The sequence below is a fragment of the Aquila chrysaetos genome, chromosome Z, assembly GCF_900496995.4.
Source record: "Aquila chrysaetos chrysaetos chromosome Z, bAquChr1.4, whole genome shotgun sequence".
In the NCBI taxonomy this organism is placed as follows: Eukaryota; Metazoa; Chordata; class Aves; order Accipitriformes; family Accipitridae; genus Aquila; species Aquila chrysaetos.
The window spans coordinates 73644067-73669373 of record NC_044030.1 but is presented as its reverse complement, the minus strand read 5'-3'; the positions used below and the strand labels follow the sequence as shown (position 1 = coordinate 73669373).

The 25307-nt window shown below is 38.5% G+C and overlaps 1 protein-coding gene across 4 annotated transcripts in view; it reads right to left on the bottom strand.

Moving 5' to 3' along the window:
• The window catches only part of NUP155 (nucleoporin 155), a 32382-nt gene extending 9347 nt beyond the window's left edge, over nucleotides 1-23035 (bottom strand). The window contains exons 1-24 of one of the 4 annotated variants that reach the window (XM_030003412.2): nucleotides 22817-23035; nucleotides 21330-21467; nucleotides 20895-20991; nucleotides 19684-19754; nucleotides 18999-19091; nucleotides 18027-18193; nucleotides 16440-16545; nucleotides 15819-15892; nucleotides 15419-15510; nucleotides 15189-15286; nucleotides 14942-15094; nucleotides 14577-14677; nucleotides 12968-13138; nucleotides 11804-11914; nucleotides 10804-10898; nucleotides 9184-9272; nucleotides 7808-7870; nucleotides 6628-6690; nucleotides 6371-6521; nucleotides 5454-5520; nucleotides 4446-4564; nucleotides 4135-4238; nucleotides 2146-2279; nucleotides 166-357 (exon numbers count right to left, since the gene is read on the bottom strand). In XM_030003412.2, the coding sequence (XP_029859272.1) occupies nucleotides 166-357; nucleotides 2146-2279; nucleotides 4135-4238; nucleotides 4446-4564; nucleotides 5454-5520; nucleotides 6371-6521; nucleotides 6628-6690; nucleotides 7808-7870; nucleotides 9184-9272; nucleotides 10804-10898; nucleotides 11804-11914; nucleotides 12968-13138; nucleotides 14577-14677; nucleotides 14942-15094; nucleotides 15189-15286; nucleotides 15419-15510; nucleotides 15819-15892; nucleotides 16440-16545; nucleotides 18027-18193; nucleotides 18999-19091; nucleotides 19684-19754; nucleotides 20895-20991; nucleotides 21330-21467; nucleotides 22817-22952 (2685 nt within the window). In that variant the 5' untranslated portion in view covers nucleotides 22953-23035. Of the gene's footprint in view, nucleotides 1-165; nucleotides 358-2145; nucleotides 2280-4134; nucleotides 4239-4445; nucleotides 4565-5453; nucleotides 5521-6370; nucleotides 6522-6627; nucleotides 6691-7807; nucleotides 7871-9183; nucleotides 9273-10803; nucleotides 10899-11803; nucleotides 11915-12967; nucleotides 13139-14576; nucleotides 14678-14941; nucleotides 15095-15188; nucleotides 15287-15418; nucleotides 15511-15818; nucleotides 15893-16439; nucleotides 16546-18026; nucleotides 18194-18998; nucleotides 19092-19683; nucleotides 19755-20894; nucleotides 21000-21329; nucleotides 21468-22816 lie in introns of those variants that run through there. The other 3 variants (XM_030003413.2, XM_041120887.1, XM_030003414.2) reach the window with 3 other exon arrangements.
• Nucleotides 23036-25307: the final 2272 nt, after the last annotated feature.

Sequence of the window (25307 nt, the reverse complement as noted above, 5' to 3'; positions counted from 1 at the left end):
TTTCAGCATTAATCAACTACAAGACACCAATAGGCATGTGACCTCCCTTCATTAGTTCTTGTGCTGCTGAAACTACTTAAACATAGTGATTTGCAAGCTGACCAACTTCTCTCATTTGAACATGTTCTAAAGTTGTGGTTTAGTGCTGTAGGAAAGTGCACTTACCTTGGAACACACAGCATCATCAGTGCTATAAAGAAGAGGACAGATATCTTGCAAATGGGCAATGATGCCATCCACAGCAGCATTATCTCTGATATAACAGTTTATGAGAGAAGCAATGAGTGCTCCAGTCAACTCTCTGTCTCTAATTACCAAGTCTTTAAAAGCAGTAATCTTTAGATGTTCTTGAAGTTCCTGAAGATAGACAGAATTTCATTAGTTTACCAAAGTTTTTACTTTATTCTCTTTACAAGTCACCATGTAACAGTAGCAAAATCAACTGCTTCCAGTAAACAAAAACACACAAAACTCCAATGACTGACATGCACAGCATAGAAATACATATTTAGAATACATATTATATAGCAAAATGGAAATAATAAAGAAAGCCCTATCAATGAAGGCACTAGACCCTTGGATGCCAAAGAACAGTGAGAACTCTTAGCAGACTTCCTCTGCCATCTTCACTATGTGTCACTTTTGTTTCAGATCTCTGTAAGAATGGAAATAGCAGTTCTCATTACTTCACAGTGCACCGTCAGAATGCACACCATCTAAAATGAGTATGTCACCGTTTTTAGTAATAGGAACCATCTGACTCCTGTCATAGATAAAAAAATGACAGATGCATAAAAAGAAGGAATTTAAAAAGTTTGAGGTTTGTACTCTTTATGCTTTTTTATATTAAATTACATCAAATTTTATTATTTTTTGTAAATTATTAGGAATATTTGCTCACACAGAGTTGCCAGTAGTGCCTATGTAGTGTCTATGTAGGATCACTAACAGCATGAAAATACTATTACAAGAACTCTAGAACTACTGAAGACAGAGAAAAACGTTCTATTTGTTAAACAATTAGTTAACTCCTTGTCCAACACAAGAGAAAAGTTGCCTGTGCTAGAAATCGTGCTAACTCCCCAAAGCAACAGTGTGAAGAGCTCCAGCTTCTGTGCATTTGTAGTCTAAAAATTCTTTTTATTGGCAAAGAATACAACTTCTCCAATAATCCATTTTCCTATCAAGTGCTAGGACAGAATGCCTAGTAGTCGAATTAATAGCTTCGTCAATGTCTAGCTGCAAATTCAACATTAGCAAAGGGTACACAGCAGTTAGCACGCATAGCTCTGTAGGTTTCCTTCTTTACAAACAAGGACAGGCTGAAAGAATTGGGATTGCTTAGCCTGGACAAGGCTCAGAGGGCAGTGTGTGGGATCTTACTAATATTTATGGGAAGCTGTAAAGAAGGCAGACCCAGACTTTTCTCAGTGATGCCCAGTGACAGGACATGATGTAATGGCCAAAAGATGAAGCAAAGGAACCTGAACATAAGAAAAATCTTTTTTACGCTAAAGGTGGTTGAACAACTGGAACAGGTTGTCCTGAGACACTGTGGAGTCTCCACCTTTGGAAATATTAAAAACCTTATTGAACATGGCCCTGGGCAACCTCCTCTAGTTGACCCTGCTTTGAGCAGAGGGGGCAGATAATCTCCAGAGGTCCCTTCCAACCTCAGCTATTCTGTGATACATTCTGGACCCCTACTTACACAAAATGCAAGGGTTTGAGACTCTACAACCCTATTGCTCTCTACTGTTAAACCTTTACCAACACTAAGGCAAAGTGTCAACTCCTCTCGGCTGGACAATATTGGTCTCTTCTTTTCAGTACATTTTGCAGAATATGCTTAAGGTGAAAACACAGTAATTTATAAAACCAGGCTCATTATTAACTGTCAATAAAAGTAAAATAAAATCTATTGTTAGCGATACTTCCAATTTGCTAAAACTGGGTGATGAGGTCAGCACTACATGTCAGTCTCTTAAAAATGAACACTTGCAACCCAAGTAAAAACTCGATATGTGGTTTAAAATTCATGATATGTTTCTCAATGAATTAAAGTAACACTCCTTTGGGAGGATTTAGGTAGCAAAAGAAATTCAGATGTTAAAAACAAAGAAAATCATATGATTCAGATCGTACCTTCTGAAGCTCACCTACAACAACACTGAACTGGTGCTCACACAGCAACTTCCATAAAGCCAATGCCTGGCAGGTTTTGCGAACAAGCTGCTGGATGCCTTGAAGTGAGGTCTTCTCAGTTAGCTGTGCCTCAGCTGAAAAAGCAAACAGATTGTCAATAAGTAAGTGTTCTACATGTTCCAAATTAGCATGTAAATTTTTGAGTTTTTACAATAACAATCTCCTTAAATTTCTGATTTTTTTTTCTCTTCCATTCTTGATTAATGCTGTCTGACTGTCTTTGGAGGAAAAGTACCATGTTAACGTTTCCCCAAAGCAAATACCATCTGTTAACATTTATTTCAAACTATGCAACAATGGAGGATTCCTCTCTGAAAAGTAGTATGGCTTCATGTAAGTGCACTGGATTTACCTCTCAGTCTTAAATTTTTGCTTGGTTTTTTCATAAATAGTTATTATAAATGTATTTATGATGAACATAAACAAAATAAAAATAGAACCATAGATATTCCCTTTTTGTTTGATTACCTGTGTATGCGTTTAGAAAGAACAATTACAGTTACAACTTTGGTCAACACTGTCTACAGTAGCTTCAAAGGAACAGCAACTCTGTAAACCAGTAACTTAAAATCTCATAAGATGTATTATATTCACTGAAAGAATAATATGGACATACTTATTATATGGGTGGAACGTAATTGCAACAATTTAGGTCTTTACTTTTGAATGCTTACAGTTCAGAAATGAGGCAGCAGTAATTATATTGTGTCATTTAGCAATCCAAAAGTGTTTATGGAATTTGGAATGCATAAAAATGAAAAATAAAATTATTAAATGTCTACCAAATTCCACATAATGACTTTTTACAAAAAATTTACTCACAGTATAAAAAGTGAGCAGTACAGAAAAAGTAGTAGAAATTAAAACCCAGGATTATACCCACATAGACCACAACCATCTTCAATTCTCTATACACATCAGCAACACTTTCCAACCTGCCTGCAAGTGCTGGGCAAAAGCTACACTATAGGAGGACATGAGTTCAAATGGGGTGTGTGACAAGCCTCTTGTTTCTAAACAAAGTTTTGTAGACGTTTCAGTGACTGTAACTTTGGCAACTTGCATTACGGTATTTCTTTTTAATAGAACAACATACTTGCCGCACAAACAAATTGCTTAACTATTGCTATCCTGAAAATACAAATGGGTGTGCAGCTACCAAGTATTGTAATGAGGAGAACCTTACGGAACATGGAGAACTTTAGGAAGAGAAAAAAGAAGACAGGTTAGTGTGCAAAGAAACCTCTAGTTTTGTGTTTCAAGACTATCTGAATGGGAAAAATAGGATAAAGAGGACATGTATCTACACAGAATTGAAATTAGATTCTGTTATTAAGTTTAAAAGTGCTTTAAAGTTCAAGCACTTTTATTTTAGCTTAATAAATTGAGAGATACAATTTGTGTTTTGCAGTGGCTCAAGACCACTAGATGTTACTCTGCTGAAACCCAGATTCCCTTCCCAGAGAGATCCTCCTTTGTGGACTGCTTTAGTTAGTTGCAATATTATAGCTTTCAATATCAAACTGAAAGGTAACATCTGCAGCGTGTAACACACAAAGTCTCTTGCCACAGTCAACCTAAAGGCTGGAATGTTTCTCTATCTAGATTTGAGTTTTCATTCTGGTTATATACTTCATCTCTAGTACAGTCATATGTAAATGGTTTTTTCACATCAACATCACTGCAGAAGCACTGCTCCTGATGAAACAGTATGATATGGTATGGAAGCAAAAGCAAGGTGCTAGCAAAGTTGGTTTCCAAACTAGTCCTTCTTCTAAAGAACTTACAACCAATTATGGCATATTGATTAATGTCAAATTTGTATAGAAAAAAGGCATTTTTATTCAGAGGTTTTAACAAGAGAATTGAGAAAGGCAACACAGAAACGCACCATTCCATGGTACTTCCTGTTAAAAAGTAATTACGTACCATGGTATTTCCTCTGGAGTTCTTGCTGGACTTGCTGAGAACTTCCACCATCAGGCCGCATGAAACCCAGGAGCCTCTGTTGCAGATTGGCTGGTGTGGTGAAACTGCAATTCCAAAATAAAGAGATGCTAATATGATTACAAATACTGAATCTTTTATTAAAGATGAAGTCTAACAACTCATTTTTAGCATCTGAATAGTTGAAGCTGGAGACCATACATACACTTCAACTCAACAGAAATACACATGGTGTAGTTTTCCAAGAGCTGGACAGTTAATACCATTAGTAAATTTAACACAATGAATAATACCTTGGGTTTCCAAGGGCTCCTACTGTAGCAAACTGTGAATTTCTATCCAGAAATTCTTGTAAACCTTTTAGTTCTTGTAGTACACATTCCAAAACATGTGATGGAACACTGCTTTCTACCTGCAAAAGAAAGCAGACTTCTTTACAGAAAGCTTAGTTTCCAAACTTTTTAAAAAAAAAATTTGCAGTTTTAAACTAAAGCCACTAAATAGACAAATGCAAAGAGGGTACATAAATACATAAATAAATAGCATAAGAGTAATGCTATCACTAGAACACAACATTATTACACCATAGCTGTTGAGGAGAGGCACACATGTGAAGAGGCAGTAGTCCTCCGAAGACATACGGTATTCAAGATGTTACTTTCATTGCCCCTCTGATAACCAAATCAGCTGTGTTTTACTATTTCCAACTCTGAAATAAAACAATGATTGAGCATTGCTAAGACACAGAGTGTAACTGCCAAGGTCTTCCAGAGTCTCCCAGTTATCTTAACTGGAAGAGGAAAGCTCATATAGCAGTTAATCTGCATTGCTAAAATGACTTAGTTTAGGATTCTATTAACATCCACAGTCAGAAAAGATTTTGCTATTTTGATCACGGACAAAAAGTGAAACACCAAGAAGATGCTGGAAATTTTTTTATGTCCTTACATAACTGCAATATTTACCCTTAACCCACTAAAGCATTTTATTTTTAGGCTTTGTCTGGAGGGGGTATGCAGAAATGAAGGAAGTGCAATCACTAAACACAGAGAAAACTGGCCATTGCCAATTAACAACTGAGATCAAATTACAGTTAGGTTTCTTAAAAAGTTAACATTCACAATAGTAGCTTAAAAAGATTTAAAACCTACAATCACTTCTCAGTTAAGAGCACAGCACTTAAGAAAACATTCAAATTGACAACATTTTTTTCCTTATCTGCTTATAATAGGGAACAGAATTATAACAGGGCTTAAAATATATAAGGAACTTCTAAAAATACAAAATATTCTTTTACATACTGCAACAACTTCTCGATTGCCACTTTTGAAAACTCTCTCCACAACTATACTGCCATCCCAAATATTTCTGCAACACAAAACAGTACTGTGTTAAAAGCCAAGTAATTTAAGCAAGTATTTTTGCAAGTCTTCTATGTATAATTTCTTAAGAAAGAAATGGTAATGATTTTCACTTCAAGGTCTAAAATAAGGATTTAATGTGGATGAAAATTAAACACTCAAAAAAAGTTACCACTATACAGATATAGATAATGAACAAAATTTCAAATTTTAGAACTTTAATCAAATGAAGTTTGACACTCTCAAATACTTTAAATATAGGTCAATATTATTCTCTGGAAATATAGTGTATGCAAACAAGTGTCATAACAAAAATTTCTTTCCCAACCAGCATGCAGAGATGACCAACATATGAAGAGCTCTGTTCTTGCTTGGAGTGTTTAGTAACACAGGACTCAACATCCAAGTAACTGAATCCTCTTTAGTCTTGCTTCATTGCCCTGATTTGAGCATTTTGTTTAAAGCTTCTTAACAGAAAAGACTTCAAGCCAGGACTTTGATCCTGTGAGTCCTTCTGCATTTCTGTTTCATCCTTTAGTAGGAGTTTGAAACATACAGCTTGTAGGTTTGAAAAATAAAACTGCAGTTTTTAGAGTTCTGCATATAAACTTGATTGCAGGATCAATGTCTAAGCAACTTTCCTGTCCTAGCCATTCACTGAATGTATTATTATTAATAGAGCTGTAAAGAGAACATATTATATCAATGGGTACCTCATAAACAGAACATAAAAATGCACTTTACTGATTGCAAATTTAAATGCTATTAAGATACAATTCACCACGTACAAGCATTAGGGCAAAGAAAAACTATGAAACAAATTGAGTGACAGAATCTCCTTTTACACAAACACTTACCCTATAATCCGAGCAAAGTATATGCAGATGCCATTGTGTCTTCCAGAAAATACTATCTCAGGACCCATCATTCCACTAATGGATGTACCAGGGTGAGATATGGAATTCCCAGGAGGAAACAGGGAAGTTGACATACTAGGAGGTTGTAAACCTAGGGTAAAAGTAGGTAAATATTACTCATTTGAATGCAAATAAAAAAACCTAGTAAAAAAAATAAATTTCTCCCATTTCTCCAGCAAGGGAAAAGAAGGCATTACCCTGCCCAGGTGTTGTCAAAAAGCTAAGATTAGGATATGGACTATCAACAGTCAAGGGGGAACCTAAAAGGGAAAAGAAATAAAGGTAAGTTTGTTAAAAACAAATAAACAAATAAAAAAAACAAACAAAAATATAACCCATAAAATCCCTGTGCAAAAGCAGCAAAGTTGTTAAATCAAGTACTTTAAGTTAGAACCATTCCAACAGCTTTTATTTACAGTTAAATACCAAATTGCACTCATTTCTTATCAAAACAACACTCTGTAAGTGAGCCAAATGGATACGCTTCTTTCAAGTGCGGTTATTAAACATTTTTTTTCCCCAGCACTCACGTGTTATTTATTGCACACCATCTGTTCCTTGCATTGGATATAATACTGTCTGCATACCTTTTCTTGTTCTTCACCTTCTGACTGCTCCCATTCCTGATACGGGCACCTATTCTCAAAGCACTCTCTTTCAGTCATTTACATGTTTTCAAAGAATACCAATTTTACCTTCAAAGCACTCAACTGAAATAAACTGGTATTATTACTCTTCATTTTTACATGAGGCATTTTTTACATGTTTGTTGGGCAAACACTACAGCAACACCGTTAACTTGGAACGTTCAGTTTGAGACTGCCCATGGCCTCAGATTCAGCTGTGAATACTCAACTCTTCTGCAAATTAAGTCTGAATACCTAACTTAAGAGCCCAAAATATAAAGTACGTGTGTGGTTATCTACAAAAATGTCCATGTACCATCAGAATGTGGGATGATATATCACAGAAAGGGCAAGAAAACTGGCACTCTGAAAATTCAGCTTTTATCAAAGAATCAGTCCTTCTTGCCTTGTTCACTATAGTTCTCTCAACTTGGCAACACACAACAGCACAAAGGATAACAAAGTCTTTCACTGAACAATGCCAATGCATTCTCAGAGCACATTCACCTGTGTGCCAAGCAAAGCACAAACTTACAGAAAAGCAGCATGCGAATGCATGACTAGACTTTAAACAGTGAGAAAAAGCGGGAACGAAGTTAAAGGAGCCTGGCTTTTGAATGATAACTTATTGCAATGTAGTTTCACATGCAAAATTTCAAGGTGTTTTAATCAATTTCTGTCAGCACTGCCTGACCCACCATGTGGGACATCCACAATATCAGAATCTTAATTTCACATGACAGTTCTCTACCCTTTGAGCAAACGGAGTAAGTAGTAGCAGAAGAATGGTGCCATCTTCCACCTGGACCTGTCACTGAAGCAAAATGGAAACACGTGCTTTGATACTAGGTTTCAAAGAGGCATATACACAGCAAATGATAACAATATCCAAACATTTAGACTTGGGAAAAATACATTTACTTCTAAAAGGAGACATGTTATTGATGACAGAGCTTCCTGTTATTTCCGCCACACCTTACTTTCATTTTCAGTCTGCTCCTAGCACCTGTCCTCCCCATAGCTGCTGTCTTTTCCAACTCAGATTTAACTTTCCATTCTTAAGTCTTGCCTCAGCTCCTGCCCACATTGCCACTGTTCCACGCCATCAAGCTTGAAAAGTGATGCCACTGATGCATTAAAAATAGGTACTCTTCATAATGGTTTAGTACTAGTTAAGATTTCTGAAAAAGACAGTCAACTGTTTTTCCAAAACTTCATCCCAGTTCAGCACACCTTTCTCCAATACTTAGGAATTTGGATATATGTCAAAAATGGTACTGAAATGGACTTTTTTTGCATTCCAAACAATCAAGTTTTTTCCAAGTCTGATGTGTAAGATTGAATGCCACATGTCAGATAAGGGTAAAGGATCTTGGAAATTAACAAGTTACTGATAAAAAAAATTAATCAATTAAATTCAGTAATTCAACCAGAGTTCCAAATTCATGATTATGAAGTTCTTTTTTAAAAACCCTTAAGAGCTGGAGTTGAGTAATACATGTTAAGGGACAACTTCCTGAAGCAACTGTAGAAATTTAAGTGAATTCCAGTAATGCAGAAAGGCCTCCACTCCAATAAGCATCAAGTTCTGAAGAAAAAGAATAGGCACTATTATCATTTGTAGGTGGCACTGACAACCTAAGCAGAAACCCTGTGTTGAAGCTAGAGCTTTTACAGCGAGAATCACTCCAAACAACTAATCCATTTCTTGATCAAAACTTTTCTTCTCATAAGCATATCTGCAGAGGTATGACAATGACACTGTAAGAAGATACTCTGCTATAGCCACACAACAACCAACTAATCTTTGTAAAGTTTGAACTATAGTATTGATAAATTGTTCTCTGACTGCTGAAGTGCCTCTGGCAGCAACAAATGTATACCTTCTTCACATAATCTTAACAGATTACATGCAACACCCAGACATAGTTTGAGGTCACGTCACCCTCTCACTAAATCCAAAAATCACTCAAGAGAAATGGAAAAAACTCTGCAATTAATTAGCCATTGAGTGGAAAATCAAGGACTATTTCAGACAAAAAGAACACAGGTACTTGTGAGAAGACAAAATACAACATATTTAAGGAAAAAAAGCCTGTCCAAAACCATGAAATGCTTGCTACTTACCGGCAGGAACAGGAGAACCCAAAATAGGTCCAACATTGCTTGGAGGAGGCAGAGCTGACGGAAATCTCATTTGTGCTTCACCACCATACCTAAAGTTTACATGCAAAGACAAAAATTCCTCACATTTCATATACAGTCCCATTTAATTTGCATGTTTTTCAGAATTAACAGCAATTTTGGCGTTCTTTTAAAGTGGGGAATAAAAAAAAAACAGCATAACTTTTCAGAAATATTTGTGACCGTATGATACTTTTGGCAGAAGAAAAGAAAACTAACTGAATACGTGTTATATGAAAAGCATTAACATATGCAATTGCAAAGTAAGTTAGATGAACAACTAAAGGTTTTTTTTTTGGTGGATGTTTTAAGTTCTGTGGTGATATGATATGACCTGGCTTTGAAGACAAATTTACCAATTCTCAAAATCAGGCTTATGCTTTACTATCTTTTTAAGGTTTGCCTCTACAGGAAAGTAGAAGGGAGGACACAGTTGAGACGACCTTTGCCTATCCTTCTATTGTTCACAAGTAGTTTCTATCCATCTCTCTTCTGTACCTCTACAGGAGCACTTTCTTACATCTTTCCTTGGTAACTCCCCATCTCTCCAGAGTTATCATCCACATTTTCTCTCAGATCTTGTACTGTAACTGAGTTTAACAAAGAGCAGCTATTCACAGCCTACTGAGAATAGCTGACTTGATCTAACACCTGCACAAGTTTTGGAAAAGAACAAGCAAGCTTTTGGGAGCATAACACTTGAACTCTAACACAAACACACAGTCAAAGCTGCACATTTTATCATCACTTTCAACAGCTGTATCTTACCAAAACCCTTTCTTCCTCCAGGCTACATGCCCTGTGAGGACAGCCAAGAGACTCACAAAACACCAACTTGTTTAATGCAGCTAATGAAAATGTATGTATCTGCACCATACCAAGGATATGCAGTCCTTAGGATACAGAGATGACAAATTAATCCTCCAGAGTAGAAGCCCATATTTCCTCAATTTGTAGTGGAAAAAACCCAAACCAAACCAAACAATCCCCTCCCCTCCAAAAACAAAAATCAACGTCTATGACCAAGAGCCATCAGGCCCTGAACAGGGTAAGTCTATTTGAATATAAATTTCCTTGGCACAACGGTGAACAGCATACATAACTACAATACATTAAGAAAAAAAACCCCAGACCAAACCAAAACAAAAAAACCCCAAACCCGAAAACTCCACAAAAATTAAAAAATTTGTCTGTTCTTTTTCCAGCTGTCTGAGTTGGTGTCTTTAAAGATATTACTACACACTGCACTTCAATGAACTGGGATACTGTAAAGCACAGATAGGGGCATTTCAAGCAGATTCAACTACATTTTCAATAGCCTCCTCTACATGTGGAATAGAAGCATCCAAAAGGGAAACGAACCAGAAATCACCATTACAGGAAGGTTCCTTTGTCGATGAGCCCTAAATTAGTGCAAAAACATATTTTACCAGATTTAATAGCCTATGCTCATTTTAAAACAATGCTTGCTCAGGCAGCAGGTTAAAGAGCCTGTACAATTATTTAGTGCCTGTAGTGACCCTGAGCACAATATTCAGAACAACCTACAGAACTGAAACTTACCTGAAGAATGCTCGAGTAGCCCAGGCAGATACTTCTCTATCACATGCAGCATTAGAACAGGCCAAGATAAGGCAAGTGGCACAGGCCTGATCCTCCTAGAGCATATTATACTATTAGTGTGGCAGCTTGTATCACATTGATAAGAAACGTATAAAGGTTATATTGCTCAATAACTAAACAGTAACTACTTTTTGCATCGTTTTATTTAGAAGGCAAGGAAATCAGCTCTTCCCGATTATAGACAGGAAGTGAATCATGGTGAGGCATCCCACTGTAGCAGGTAAGTTTTTGTTATACACAGTTTTTGCAAACTCAGTATGATTACTGGCAGGAAACAATCTCCATGTCTGTCACCTAATTATGACTAAGATTCATGCAATTTCTACAGAAACGTAAATTAAGATTGTGTTTGAAGAAAAAAATCTATACAAATAATGGTTTGCATATTATAATGGCATGTTAAAATATCACTTAATACGTCCTATCAAAGCACAACAGAATAGAGTGAACATTCACTACAGATACTAATCAGTACTAGTCAAATTAAAATTGTAATCCACAATAGCTTCCTTCCTGCTTGTTATTTACCTTAAACAAAAAAAACAGAGCAATTATCCACATTTCTACTAGCCTTAAAAATGTAAAAATCTCTTGTAGTGGTAGGAATTAAAGTTTTTTAGAAACTCTTCCTCCCCTGCTCTTAGATGAACCTCCTTCTAAAACTAAGAACTGCATTATCCTTCTGCGTACAAGACACATGAGAATTTCAGCGAAAGTGTATTACACTTCCATTTTTAGATATCATAAAATGAGAAGTTGTTTCTCATTATACAGTCTTGTTTTATGTACACAATACAGGAGGAAAAGCTAATACTTTAACCGATAAATGAAATGTTAACTAGAAATTTATAGCAATAACAAAAAGATGTTAAAGAAAGTGATAAGATTTACATAAATGTTATAAATCTTCCACTTTTCGTAACAGGTCAAAAGTTCTTACCTGATGCAACTTGAAAAATCTTTCAATCTCTTCTCCATCTCCACCTATATTGCTAACAAGCAGATGCCGCAGCTGATCGACAGGTCTGAGTTTATGAAACATAAAACTCCCCTAAAAGTAACCCAAACTAAGTTAGAATAAAGTTGTCTTTCCTCTGGCCATCCCAACACACCCTCCCCACAATGCTTATCTTTAGCATTCTGAATTTTCCTTCGTCGCACTATTGATCAAAGTATAACATGAATGGTGCCTAAAGCCCAGTTCCCATTCACATGCAGAAAATTCTCTAGTGAGTCTAGGAAAGGCAAGAAAAATACTGCAATGGCTATAAATTCTCCATGAATTGAGTGAATTTTGCTGTTCTTAGCCTAACATGAAGCATACAATACAAACATATAGCAAGTATATACAGAAAAGAAAAGCTTTATGTATCTTGCAAATCCTCAAAACTGCCTGGAAAAAAAAGCTTGAATTCAGGATCAAGGGCATGGTAAGACTCTACACTCAAATCATCTTGCCTGCATCCATACTAACCACTGAAGAGGGTCCAATTAGTGCCTTTAACAAAACAGCTGCCATTAAACAAATGCAGGTTGAGTCTAAAGGTTGCAAGACATTAATGATTGAATTTTTTTTTCTGTTTAAGACATTAAGTGCCCTAAACCATTGCTATGTGTAACCAGAAAACAGAAGTAGGGAAGTTAATTTCTTTTTTCGTTTTGTGGGTTTTGTTTTTAAAACCCTTTCAAAAAACCCTTTTGAGATGATTTCTACGACAAAGAAGATATTATTTATTCAAATTTCAATTGCCAAGAATATTCACTCAAACTATATTTTTTGGGCAGCTGGTGTCTGTTTCAATTTCATATAATCATGAGCATAACCAAGGTTAAAAGAACTTCTCAGGTGATCTGTACCTACAAGGGTCTCCAGAAACCAACAAAAACTATTAATACACTGTAAAAGAGAAGCTGGCCCAGTAGCTTTGAGTAAATTTAAAATAGGTAAGGATGGTTTCAGCAACCTTCTTCCTTATTCCTTTTTATGTTCAGAATATAATCCATAAAACATATCCAAAATTAATAAACATAGACAGGTTTAGATCAGTCTGCCAACTTTATACTTACTGTCCTGATTGCCTATATTAAGAAAATGAATACTCACCTGGGCTGAAAGGAGAACAAACTTCTTAGGTGGCAGCATGTGTTGCTGCACAACAACAGGTGAATCAGTTATTGGAATAATGTCTTTATTTAGCGGTGTTACAATTTTCTGAACTTTAAATTCATCAATAGCAGAAAGAGCCCAGGAATGTCCATCAACACGGGTAGTCATCTGAACAACAGATAGATATTATCCAAATTTTTGTAACAGACATGGATTTTGTACATCCATGATATTTTATTATTTACCATTTAAAACTACACAGATCAAAATCTACTCTTGACATAAGAAAACCCAAAGAAAATAAGCAAGTTCTTTCTTGTATTGTCTAACAGAAGGTTACCACCAAATTTGCAGCTCTATATATACTGTTGCTTTTGGGGGACAGGGATAGTGTTTTGTATTTAAATGTGAAACAACTTGCAAAGTGGGATTCTTTAATGCTGCTACAATATAAACAGCAACAATCTGCTAACGATATCAGAACAAACTACCAAAGGTATCATGAACTTACATAATTTCTTAAAGAATCGAAAAATGTGGCAGCTGAATGATAAAGGTTTAAAAGACTTTCACAGTTGGCAACAGTACTTCAAATGCAACTCAAGAGACATACGGTAGTGAAGACATTCCAGAAAACTATGTATGCTGACAAGGAAGAACTGCTGCTCAAGAACAGACTGCAGATTTTTTTGGGAAACCTAGCTGTCTGATACTGTCAAATGCCTTGGAAAAAAGAGAGAGGTCAGCACTTAGGATATTTACGTGTAAGTTTTTGCAGGCAAGGGATCTGGAGTAATTATAAAGCTCCTTTGTAAGTTATTAAACCAGCAGATAAATCAAAACCTTACTTTGAAACTTTTAACTTATACAGTCTCTCCACTTACTTCAACTTTACCACTGCTTCTCCAATAATACTGTTTTTGACATGTCACTCCTTTACTTCAGCAGACTTCAGACTTCCTTCAGAGCTGGAATACCTGAAATGTTCTCCCTGAACTGATGCATAAGGCAACTAACCCACTCCAAACTCCTCTTACAAACCCACTTATGTAACAATTAGGAAAAAGAAAATCAGAAAAAAACCCCATGAAATAATGAAGAGATTAATCATGTCTGAAATTTAATGAAGACGTGGCGTATCAGTTTAAAAAGAAACCCAAAGTCTCTAGCACCTAAATTTAAAACAATCTTTGCCAAATTTTATCCTCATCAACAAACACCACTAGGGACTGTGGACCATGTCTTCCTGTGCTTGTGCACAATATGCAGCATGCTAGACAACTTTTTCAAATATGTTAATTAGAAGTCAAGTTCTTAGAAGTCAAGGCAATTGCTTTTGATACATAGCATGCATCAAGCTAGAAGTATGGCTGAACTAGGAATTCCTACTAAGAGATCAGTTCCCATTCACTGACTGACAAAACTGCCTACTATTTTTTTTTCTTTGAAGCATATAGATTAGTAGCTTGGTAAGCATTTCCAAACTCCTCATGAAGTTTTATGTGAACTACCCATTTCTTGCAAATAGCATTATTCAAGTACCTGTTATCAGAAAGAAAAACTTATCTAGATTCCATCAAAATTGTATAAAAGGTTGCTTTAGTACCTGTGTTTCCATCATTGGCTTCTGAAAAGGGAAAGAATCGTGATTGATACACCACAGGATGTCATTATCCTCATTTTCTGAAGCTGCCATCAGCAGGACCCCTAGCAAGAACAGCAATATTGAGTTTGTATTAGAAGCAATAATCATGCATTAGCTGCAAATTCATTAACTCATTCCTTATGGAGTAAAAATCAATCTTTAAGTCCTAATCATGCAATTTGAACAGCAAATAGTATCTCCTGAGTTTGTATGTCATAGGGTTCTTCAGAAGGTCACTTTTAACCCTATTTGCCATCTCCTCTAAAAGGTATGAACAAAAATGGGCCTAAAATAAAATCTCCTCTGAGCTATGTTCCACTGCTTACCTTTGCTATACAGAGCTCTGTGAACCTTTGTGGGCTTCTCCACATTAGAAGAAGCTGAAAATCCAGGTGGCAAACGGACGTGAACCAAGGTTAACGTGGAGGGACGAGCTGTTGGATGCTTAAATTGTGAAGTACTAAAATACAGTCGGACACCTGAACAAAAGATAAAAAAAGGTCACAATTTTGCTAAACTGTGCAGATGCCATTTATCAGTTTAAAAGGGGAGGAATTATCATTGCTTTCTCACCTGCATGTGTGATTGCTAGTAGTTGGCAGTCTATGGATTCAGAATTTTCAATCACTGCTATCTGAACAATAGGCTTAAATACAGAGCGATCTATTGTTCTAAAAAACAAAGCAAAAAAACCCCATACACTCTCAATCCAAAGAAATAAGCAAACAACATTCTTCAAAAATACAGCATGAAACTATTGGCCTTAAAGAAAACCTCTTACATGACAATTGTCGTAAATATACCTGGCAATGCTCCCAGCAGCAGAAACTATAGCATTTTGTGAAAGAGAAGTAACCCTGGTCATTCCCTGACCATCTTGTCCCAAATCGTAAACCTGCAATTCAATAATACAACTTAGTGATTTACAGTTGAATGATTAATACAGCCTCACCTATCAAGCAGCAACTCAAAGTCTATTTTTATTTCATCCTCATGTTTCCACATAATTGAGGGGAAGATCAAAAGGCTACTCTTTCCTCAGAAGAAAGTATTTTAGATCTTCAGCACGCACTTTGTTACAAAAAGATAAACTACAATAATATCCTGACATACCTACAGAGAATTCCCAGGTACTGAGGAAAACTTAAGAAGTTATATACACATTAGTAACATAGCCAACAGTCATTAGAAGAAGTCACATACTTGCAGCACTCCTTTTTCTGAGCGGGTGTATAAGATATTTCGAGAGTTGTCAATGGCGATTTGAACTACAGGATCTGGGGATGGGGGGGGAAAACAGGGAGAACCAGCAAATCAACACTGGATTTGGTGAAAACAAGTTTAAGACAGAATATCTGTAAAATAATTAATTCTAAGTTAACAAAAACTGCAGGAGTCCCACACAGGACTCCTACCAGAAGTGATTTAAAACAGCAATCAATTTCACATAATTATTAGTAAAATAAAAAAAAAAGAACCAAAAATTGTATCATAATTTCAAATTATTCTCCACTGAACAGTGAAACAGGCAAAAATTCTTTATTTAAAGATTCTGTTTGCAGTGATCCCACTAAACACATATCAATTTTGTACTACAGAACACTAACCTTAGTCATAAATGTCAAACTTTCCAGGCTTTGGTATCTGTATCCTGAACTAGACACACAAACAAGTGAGCTGATTTTTATAACTGTCAACCACTGCAAGTTTCATTGACAATAACTAAATGCTCCGAATGAGGAAACTCTTCGGTCTGACTTCCTGGTAGTATTATTTAAAAGGTTACATTAAATTATTGGGTAAGTCTTTAACATCAGTACGTACCATCCTCTGAGAATGTGAACTGTAGCAATGAAGGAATAAGGAAAGACAGCGCACTCTTTGAATGATTAATTTTTCTACAGCGCTGGCTAAACCAGCCTGCTTCAGCCTACAATTTAAAACAAATACAGCGTTGAAAGAAAAAACAGAACAAAAACCAAACTAGTAGTAAAAGTCCTTAACAGGACAAGTATGAAAACAAGTAAAAATCTAACTACACACCACTGATTTAATTGAAAAAGTATGTATTATTCAATTGAAAGAAACAGGTTATCATTAGAAGGAAAATTTTACATAAAAAAGGATGCAGGATGTCACAATTTTGATTTATTTTTTAAGTTGACCAGAGCTGCATTGCTATTCCTCATATAATTACTACTTCTTCAAAGGAAATGCATCTACACTAAGATGTCATGGCTGTTGTGCAACCAAGTTGTGGTTTTGGCTGGGATAGAGTTAATTTTCTTCACAGTAGCTAGTATGGGGCTATGTTTTGGACTTGTGATGAAAACAGTGCTGGTAATGCCAAGATGTTTCTGTTACTGCTGAGCAGTGCTTACACAGAGTCAAGGCCTTTTCTGCTTCTCACACCACCCCACCAGTGAGCAGGCTGAGGGTACACAAGAAGTTGGGAGGGGACACAGCCTGGACAGCTGACCCCAGCTGACCAAAGGGATATCCCAGACCATATAATGTCATGCTCAGCATATAAAGCTGGGGGAAGAAGAAGGAAGCAGGGGATGTTCAGAGTAATGGCTTTTTTCCTTCCCAAGTAACCGTTACGTGTGATGGAGCCCTGCTTTCCTGGAGATGGCTGAACAGCTGCCTGCGATGGGAAGTAGTGAATTAATTCCTTGTTTTGCTTTGCTTGTGTGTGCGGCTTTTGCTTTACCTATTAAACTGTCTTTATCTCAGCCCACAAGTTTTCTCACTTTTACCTTTCTGATTCTCTCCCCCATGCCACTGTGAGGGAGGTGAGTGAGCAGCTGCATGGTGCTTAGCTGCTGGCTGGGGTTAAACCACGACAGAAACCATAGAATCATAGAATCATTTAGGTTGGAAAAGACTTTCAACATCATCGACTCCAACCATCAACCATGCCCACTAAACCACGTCCTGAAGTGCCTTGTCTACGTGCTTTTTGAATACCTCCATGAATGGTGACTCAACCACTCCCCTGGGCAGCCTGTTCCAATGTCTGACAACCCTCTCAGGAAAGAAATTTTTCCTAATATCCAATCTAAATCTCCCTTGCCGCAACTTGAGGCCATTTCCTCTCTTCCTATCAGTAGTTACTTGACAGAAGAGACCAGCACCCACCTCACTACAACCTCCTTTCAGGCAGTTGTAGCGAGCGATAAGGTCTCCCCTCAGCCTTCTTTTCTCCAGACTAAACAGCCCCAGCTCCCTCAGCCGCTCCTCATAAGACTTGCGCTCCAGGCCCCTCACCAACTTGGTTGCCCTTCTCAACATGCAACATAACTATGCAAAAAAAACAACAGCAAACCTGACACGTTTTAGAACTCTTAGTGCCTAGATCCCACAACAATGAAACAATTAAAAATGCCTGTGTGTAAAACCTATAGTCACCTGGTATGCTACTTCATATAAGCAGCCATCTTTTCCAGCCAAAAAGATACGTCCGTTATCAGTAGATGTTATTGCCAGAATGTAAGTATTGTCAGTAGGGAGCGAATAGAGAGGATCTGGTAGCAGCTGCATTCCACCAGACATACTGTCATTGAGTGATCCAGTACCTTAAATAAATAAATAAATAAATCTTCTTTAGTTTTAAAGTTGTTCTAATAAATATTACAGGTCTGTGAAAAGAAGCATTCCGGAAAACAGGAAAATTTACAGCAAATTTCATTAATTACTAAACACATTCTGGAATACATATTCTCCCAAGTGAACTGCAGAGTAAGCAATCTGCTCTTTTTAAAAAAATTAAAAGTAAATTCTCTGCATAAGTTTCCAAGAAAGGAAATGCAGTGTTTTTCATTTCTATACATTGTCATCTCCTCTAAGTCATAAGTCTAAAACACAGATCTCTACTTTTTTCTCTTTCACACCAAGATAGTCTAAACAGAGAGCAGAACATTGTAATCCTCTCACTTTCTCCAAACAATTCTGTATTTTCTCTTTTAATAAATATAGCATAAAAAAAAAAGGTATCAGGTTCTCAATTTCTGTGGTTGGAATACAAATGTCAACCAGGTTAATGAACTGTATTCACCAGTTCCAAGATTGATGCCCATCTCTTCTCTCCCTCTTCAGTATGCTGTCTAATTAACAGGAGCACCTGTTTCAGAAGCTCTTTTTATGTTAAACAGGTGAGTAATACAACTCAATGCTCCTACGGGACTCCAGGATCCAGCAACTGCAAACCCCATAAAAATTATTTCCCCTGACTGTAACATGATTTAAAAATTAGCAAGGCACTTAGCACATGGTCTTGTTTTACCTTTTTTTTTTTAATTTATTTTTTAAATGGCTACTAATAAAACAGCTAGATGTATTTGTTAATGCACAAGTGAGAATGAGGGGAGAAGAGAGAATTACCTGCTTGTATATTAGCACAACTCAGCCCTAAAATCACAATATCCACGGGGGTAGCCAGAACAAGTAAGTGTCGTACATGAGGCTGGAAGATACCTAAAGAAGGGGAGAAAATAAAATTTTAGTTTGCAGCTAGCCTCTCAGATCACAATGATGTATCCAATGTATCAATTGGAAAGACACATCATCTGATTAGAGGAATAGTCACATTTAAGACCTAATGATCTGTGAAACTCTAGAATTAGGAAGGGGTATCAGTAAGCAGTTCAGCTTCTAGTTCATGAAATACAGGATCTTTAAAATGACATTTTCTTATAATGTGCTTCTTTTAAATTCAACCTATTGCCAATTCAACTTTGACTTCAATGTTACCTAAGCAGTAGCTACAAGAAGAACTGGGAGGGCTAGAAACTAGGATCTCATGGAAGTTATAACTTGAATGTGTAAATTTATAAACAGCACAAATGTTAGAATACGATGTGGCAAAAACATGCAAGCTTATCAGTGTAAATGATGTTAAACTATGCTTATTTTTTGCTTGTAATTAATATCATGTTTCTAAAAACAAAACAAACCCATGTAACTTGTGTATACATATATACACATACACAAAACACAGGTTTTCACATATATAAAAAAACATAGAGAAGGCTCAATAACTGCCTAATTCTAGTCGTATATTTCTTACCTCCCTTTGGCTTTACAAGACCCACTGCAAGAATAGTTTCACTAAGGCCATCAAAATAAGCCAGATCTCCCCTGTCAACAAACAAGAAAAAAAAACCCAAAACCTGCATAAAACTTGTCACGTAGTATCACATAACAACAAAGTAAATAAAATCAGAATCTGTATATTTAAAAATAATAATACTTATTGTAACACTCTGAAGCCATCTACATCTTTTGCTTTGGGTGAAAGCAGGTCCAGAAGAATGGAATGACAGTGAAGTTTCACAGCAAAACTGTATCAGCAATCATTTGACCTGCTTGAAGCCCCTATAGCTGAGTTTCAAACCTGAAACCTAACTGCAGTATTTTATATTTTTGGATTTTGTTAACTCATACAGTCTATTCTGAATTACATAATGCAGCATGTGTAATGCTGATTAACACCAAGAGGGAGGAACTTACATGATTTTTTTTTCCCCATGAAAATTATCTAAAGCAAGAATTCCCAACCTGCTCCCCAGCACCTTATGATTAACACCATGCAGTGTTGTTTCATTAGGGGAATGTATTTAATATACTGTGACACAATGTAAATGTATGGATAGGAGCTATATGAGCCACAATCTGAACTTTAATCTTCTTAAGAAATGCAACAATATGTACAAAGCAATTCTTACTAAAATAATTAATGAATAGGCAAATAAAAGAGCAAACCTGCAAATTATAAACATATCGCTGCCATGTGAAAATATAATAAAATCATTTTCAGTTCTATGCATCCTTAAAATAAGCTAGGCAGGAGAGCTTCAATTACAATACTTCAAAGTACTGATGCTGTATTATCATTGTGGGAATGATTGGCCACTGTACATGAATCAGAGTACTTACTAAATCTACTTAGAAAAGTTAAGCAATTAGTATATTTTTTTCTTTTTTGGCATAAGCAAAGGCCTAGCATAAATGCAGCAATAACTTTAGTGTATCAGCTATGTCTAACCCTAAGCAAATGCATCTTCCTTTCTTTCATCTCTAGATGATTTGGCAGCAATATTACTAACTCTTAAAAATACTTAAACACTTATTATCCAAAAATTTTAGTAAAACCTAAAAGGAATGAAAGTAAGTTAAACTGAATAGCACACCTCTGTGCTACCAGTAAACAATCTCCCACTACTGCAGTTGCTTAATTCCGGTATAATACCAATCATCAGGACTGTGTTTTCTACATACCCATCTTCATAGTTCCACATAAAGATGTCACTGTCAATGGTCAGCCAAGCTCTGCTAATTTCTGGAAATACTCCCATCATACAATTGCACTGCATATCTGAAGCACTGCTGATGTAAGGACTAAAAGCACTTCAGCTAGCAAAGGCAAAATCCCTTTTGAAGCATCTAAAAAAAATAATGTTACTTTATACACAGCAGTACACAAACTGTGTACCATAAACCTTCAAAGTTCTTCATACAGAAACTAATTCCACCAGCAAGTGTGCACAAATGGACCTTGCTACCACTTGGAGTGTTATGAAGGGAACATGAACAATATCAAAGTTCATTACTGGGAGTCTGACAGAAAGATCGTGAAAAAGATTATGGGAGAAAAAAGTTTGTTTCTGATATTATTACTTACACAACCTAGCACATTATTTTTTGTAAGGATACGTCCAAACTGCTCCACTAGCTCTGGGGGAAGTGGGACTCTGCGGACTGAGCTGATCTCCGGAAGATTAGGTATTGTCAGCAAACCTGGTCCTTGCAAAGGATAATCCATATCTGACATACCAGAAACAGTAGGGCTACCTGCAAGCAAGAACAACAAAAAAGATTAGACTTCTTCTAGCGAATGAGAAATCTATAAAAAAAGGTTTACATTCTCTTTCTCTATCTTTACCTGATTGTTTCCTAATCTGTGAAATCTAAATTAGACTAATCACATTTCCCATTTTACTTTAGATGAATAACACAGGCCTTCAGACTACCCAGAAAAAAATGTCTTGATACTGGAGACTTTAAGCATATAAATACCACTACCCACAACATATGTGTAAACACACATTTCTGTAGGAGCAGGACCACAAACAATAAATCTAAATCTCGAATCAGGCATAAGTAAAGAGATCTGCAAACAAACTCTTACAATAACTCATCTGGACCCCTGCCTGCTCTTTACCCCATTTTTTCTGTGATACTCTCCAGCCCCTTCTTCATCGTACCACCAGACTTTAAATATGCCACGTGAATAAGCCAGGAGCATATTCCTTCACGTAGAAAAGCTGATCTGTACTCCCAGTAACAAGTTAAAATACCCATGTACACCCATTATTTGATATGATGTGTATCCATGATGCTGCTAGGGCAGTTACACTTTGGCCATGCACACCACATTGTATCATAGCAGAAAACATAATTTCTTTGTATCCTGACACCCCTGGATATGTATTAATTAGGTCACCTACAGCTCTAGAGTGCCTCTTCACAGCCCACTTGGGCAGACAGTGGGCACCAATGAAGTAGGAAATGCTGTCCTGGTGTTTTAAGGTGAACAAAACAAATGTTTGAGAAGAGACATACCTTACATCTTAACTACGTTAACGTACAGCTATAGACAAATCAAAGTCGCTCAAAGAGGCTTAAGAGAGATTTTCAGGCTGGTTGTAGCTTAGGGATGGTGCTGGGCACTTGGTGACCCTATAAGCATTCTGCAAGAAACTTCCCAGCAGACAGGATGGAAAACATGTGCCATTTTCTTCACCCTCTGGAGGTACATGGGGCCGAGGAGCCAACCCAAGCCCATTCCTCCCGCAGTGCTCCCCCTAACACGGAGAGATCCCACATCCACAACTTTCACCCACGCACCAAAGCGCACACTACCCGCCCCCCCCCCCAAGCCTCAGAAGCCCTCAGACTCAGCCCTGCCGCCGTCCCTGAGAAGGCAGGACCAGCAGCCGCTGTCCCCGGGGCCTTGTCAGGGCGGGAGCCGCCATGGGCCGGGGATTGTGCCCGGCTGGCTGCCCGCCGAGGGCCCCCACGCGTGGCCGGCCAGGCAGCGCCGGCCAAGGCCGACCTGCAGGGGGTCGCGGTGCGACCGGGTCACCGGAGCGGGCGAGGCGACGAGAGCCAGAGGCAGAGGGCCACCGAGTGCTCCTCACCAGGCGCCGGCACTGCCAGCAGCTCGGACAGGTCCGGGTAGCATCGGTCATCCTGGATCTGCCGGTCGATGATGCGGCCCGCGATCTCCAGCGCCTCCTGCGCGGTGGGCGCCGCGGGGCTCATGGCGGCGGGCATGGCGACGGCGATGGCGACGGGGGGGGGGGGTCGGGGCCCTCCTCCCCACACGGCCAGAAAGCGCGAACTCGCCACCCGCCAAATCCCGGCAGGCCTTGCGCGCGTGACACAGTTCCACCGCGCCGATTGCCGTTTCCGCCCGCGGCGGGAGGGGGAAGGGCAGGGCGGCGCGGGGCGGCGGGGCCCTGGCTGCCGGAAAGGCGCCCGGTCGGACTGCCGGAAAGGCGGGCTCCGGGGGGGGAGGCGGCAGACAACGCCTCTTGGGCTTGGGCGTCGAGCGTTGCCGGAGAGGAGCTGCCGAGGCCGGGCAGGCTGTGAAAGCCGGGTCATAGAAGAATAGAATCATAGAACCATAGAATCATTTAGGTTGGAAAGGACCTTCAGGATCATCGAGTCCCACCATCATCCATGCCCACTAAACCATGTTCTGGAGTACCTTGTCTAGGCGCTTTTTGAACACCTCCAGGGATGGTGACTCAACCACTTCCCTGGGCAGCCTGTTCCAATGTCTGACAACCCTCTCAGGAAAGAAATTTTTCCTAATATCCAATCTAAATCTCCCTTGCCGCAACTTGAGGCCACTTCCTCTCTTCCTATCACTAGTTACTTGGCAGAAGAGACCAGCACCCACCTCACTACAGCCCCCCTTCAGGCAGTTGTAGAGAGCAGTAAGTTCTCCCCTCAGCCTCCTTTTCTCCAGACTAAACAGCCCCAGTTCCCTCAGCCGCTCCTCACAAGACTTGTGCTCCAGGCCCCTCACCAGCTCGGTGGCCATTCTCTGGGCCGGGCTGCGGTGCCTCTCTGGGGGGTCCTGGGGGGTCCTGTGGCCCGGCGAGCCGTCACACTGTCCCTGTGGGCCGCCGGAGGGCCAGGCATGCTCTGTTGCGATGGCCCCCAGAGGCCCAGGACGCCCGAGAGCAGCGGGAAGCAGTTCCTGTCAGGGGTGTGTGGCCCTGGGGACATGCGGAAACGGACTCCACAATCAGTGAGATTGTAAAGTAGGTATGTTCATTCAGCGCTGGGCAGCACGGGGGGTAGTCCCACCAAAGTCGTGCACGCCGGACTTGGCAGTTCGCTTCAAGTTTATACAGTCAAGTGTTACATATACATGGAGTTTCGCAATACGCCTATACATAGGCCGGATCTATCCCTGCTTCAAATAAAAATTAGTTCCAAAAAGTCACTGTCTTGGCTGGTTTTTGGGGTCGACTGCTGTTTCTTATCAGGGACTATCTCCTGCCCCAGCTAGCCTCAACAATGCAAACATTAAGCATCACTTCTCATCCTCATGGGCCAACAATGCAAACATTAAGCATCACTTCTCATCCTCTTGGGCCAACAATGCAAACATTAAGCATCACTTCTCATCCCCTTGGGCCAACAATGCAAATGTTAAGCACCACTTCTCGTCCTCTTGGGCCATGTCTACCTCTATTGAAATTTCTTTAACTTCATTATAAGCTAGATAATTATTAAACAGTTCTTATCTACATCCATATATCTACTATGTCTACTAAGGTTCCTTTGGCTCCCTGCTTCAGTCCCCCCTTTTCTAGAAAACAGTAAATTCTTTTACTATATCCAACTCTAGTATTTCTAATGCATTGTTTTCCTATCTAGCATTCTTTTAAAATATTTATTGGACTCGAGTTTTTGTCGCAACTGATTCTTTTTCCATTCGCTGTAGGAATCTCCTGTGCTTTGGAAACACCATAAGCTGCATCGAATTGTTGTACAAAGGATTATGAGCAGAAAAATGATTACTATTGCTGTCACAAACAGTTGTTTTGGCCATGTTAAATTTGGCAACCAGGAAGTTAGTTTTTCTCGTATCTCAGAAAATTCCCATGATGTGTCATCCATAGTGATAAGATGTAACTCCTTAGAAATTTCCCAAATCTTTTCAATATCTGTCTCTACTTGCTGTTTTTCATTTAAATAAGCACAACAGCTTTGATTTATAAGTACGCACACATACCCTTCCTTTGCGGTTAACATATCTAATGCAAGGCGATTTTGTATTGTTATCTCTGTCAAGGAATCAATTTCGGCTTGTAATTTTCCTAAAGCGTCAGCAGTAGTATTGGCTAAAGTCTCGACCACCGCTGATACATTGACTATTGCTTTTTCCAATTCAGATACTCCAAGCATTGGGAAAAGTCATCGTACCACACTGTGGAATGTGGTGCCTTGTTCTGTAAGAGGGTTAGAGGTTCTTTTAGTCCTTGTGTGGTGCCATGGGGATCGGAATATTCCCTGTAATTTTCCTAAGATAGGGAGTGTTTGTGGGATTATTATTCCCTCTGTGCATTCTCCCCACCAATCGATAAGTAAACTCTTATGTGCCTCCCCATT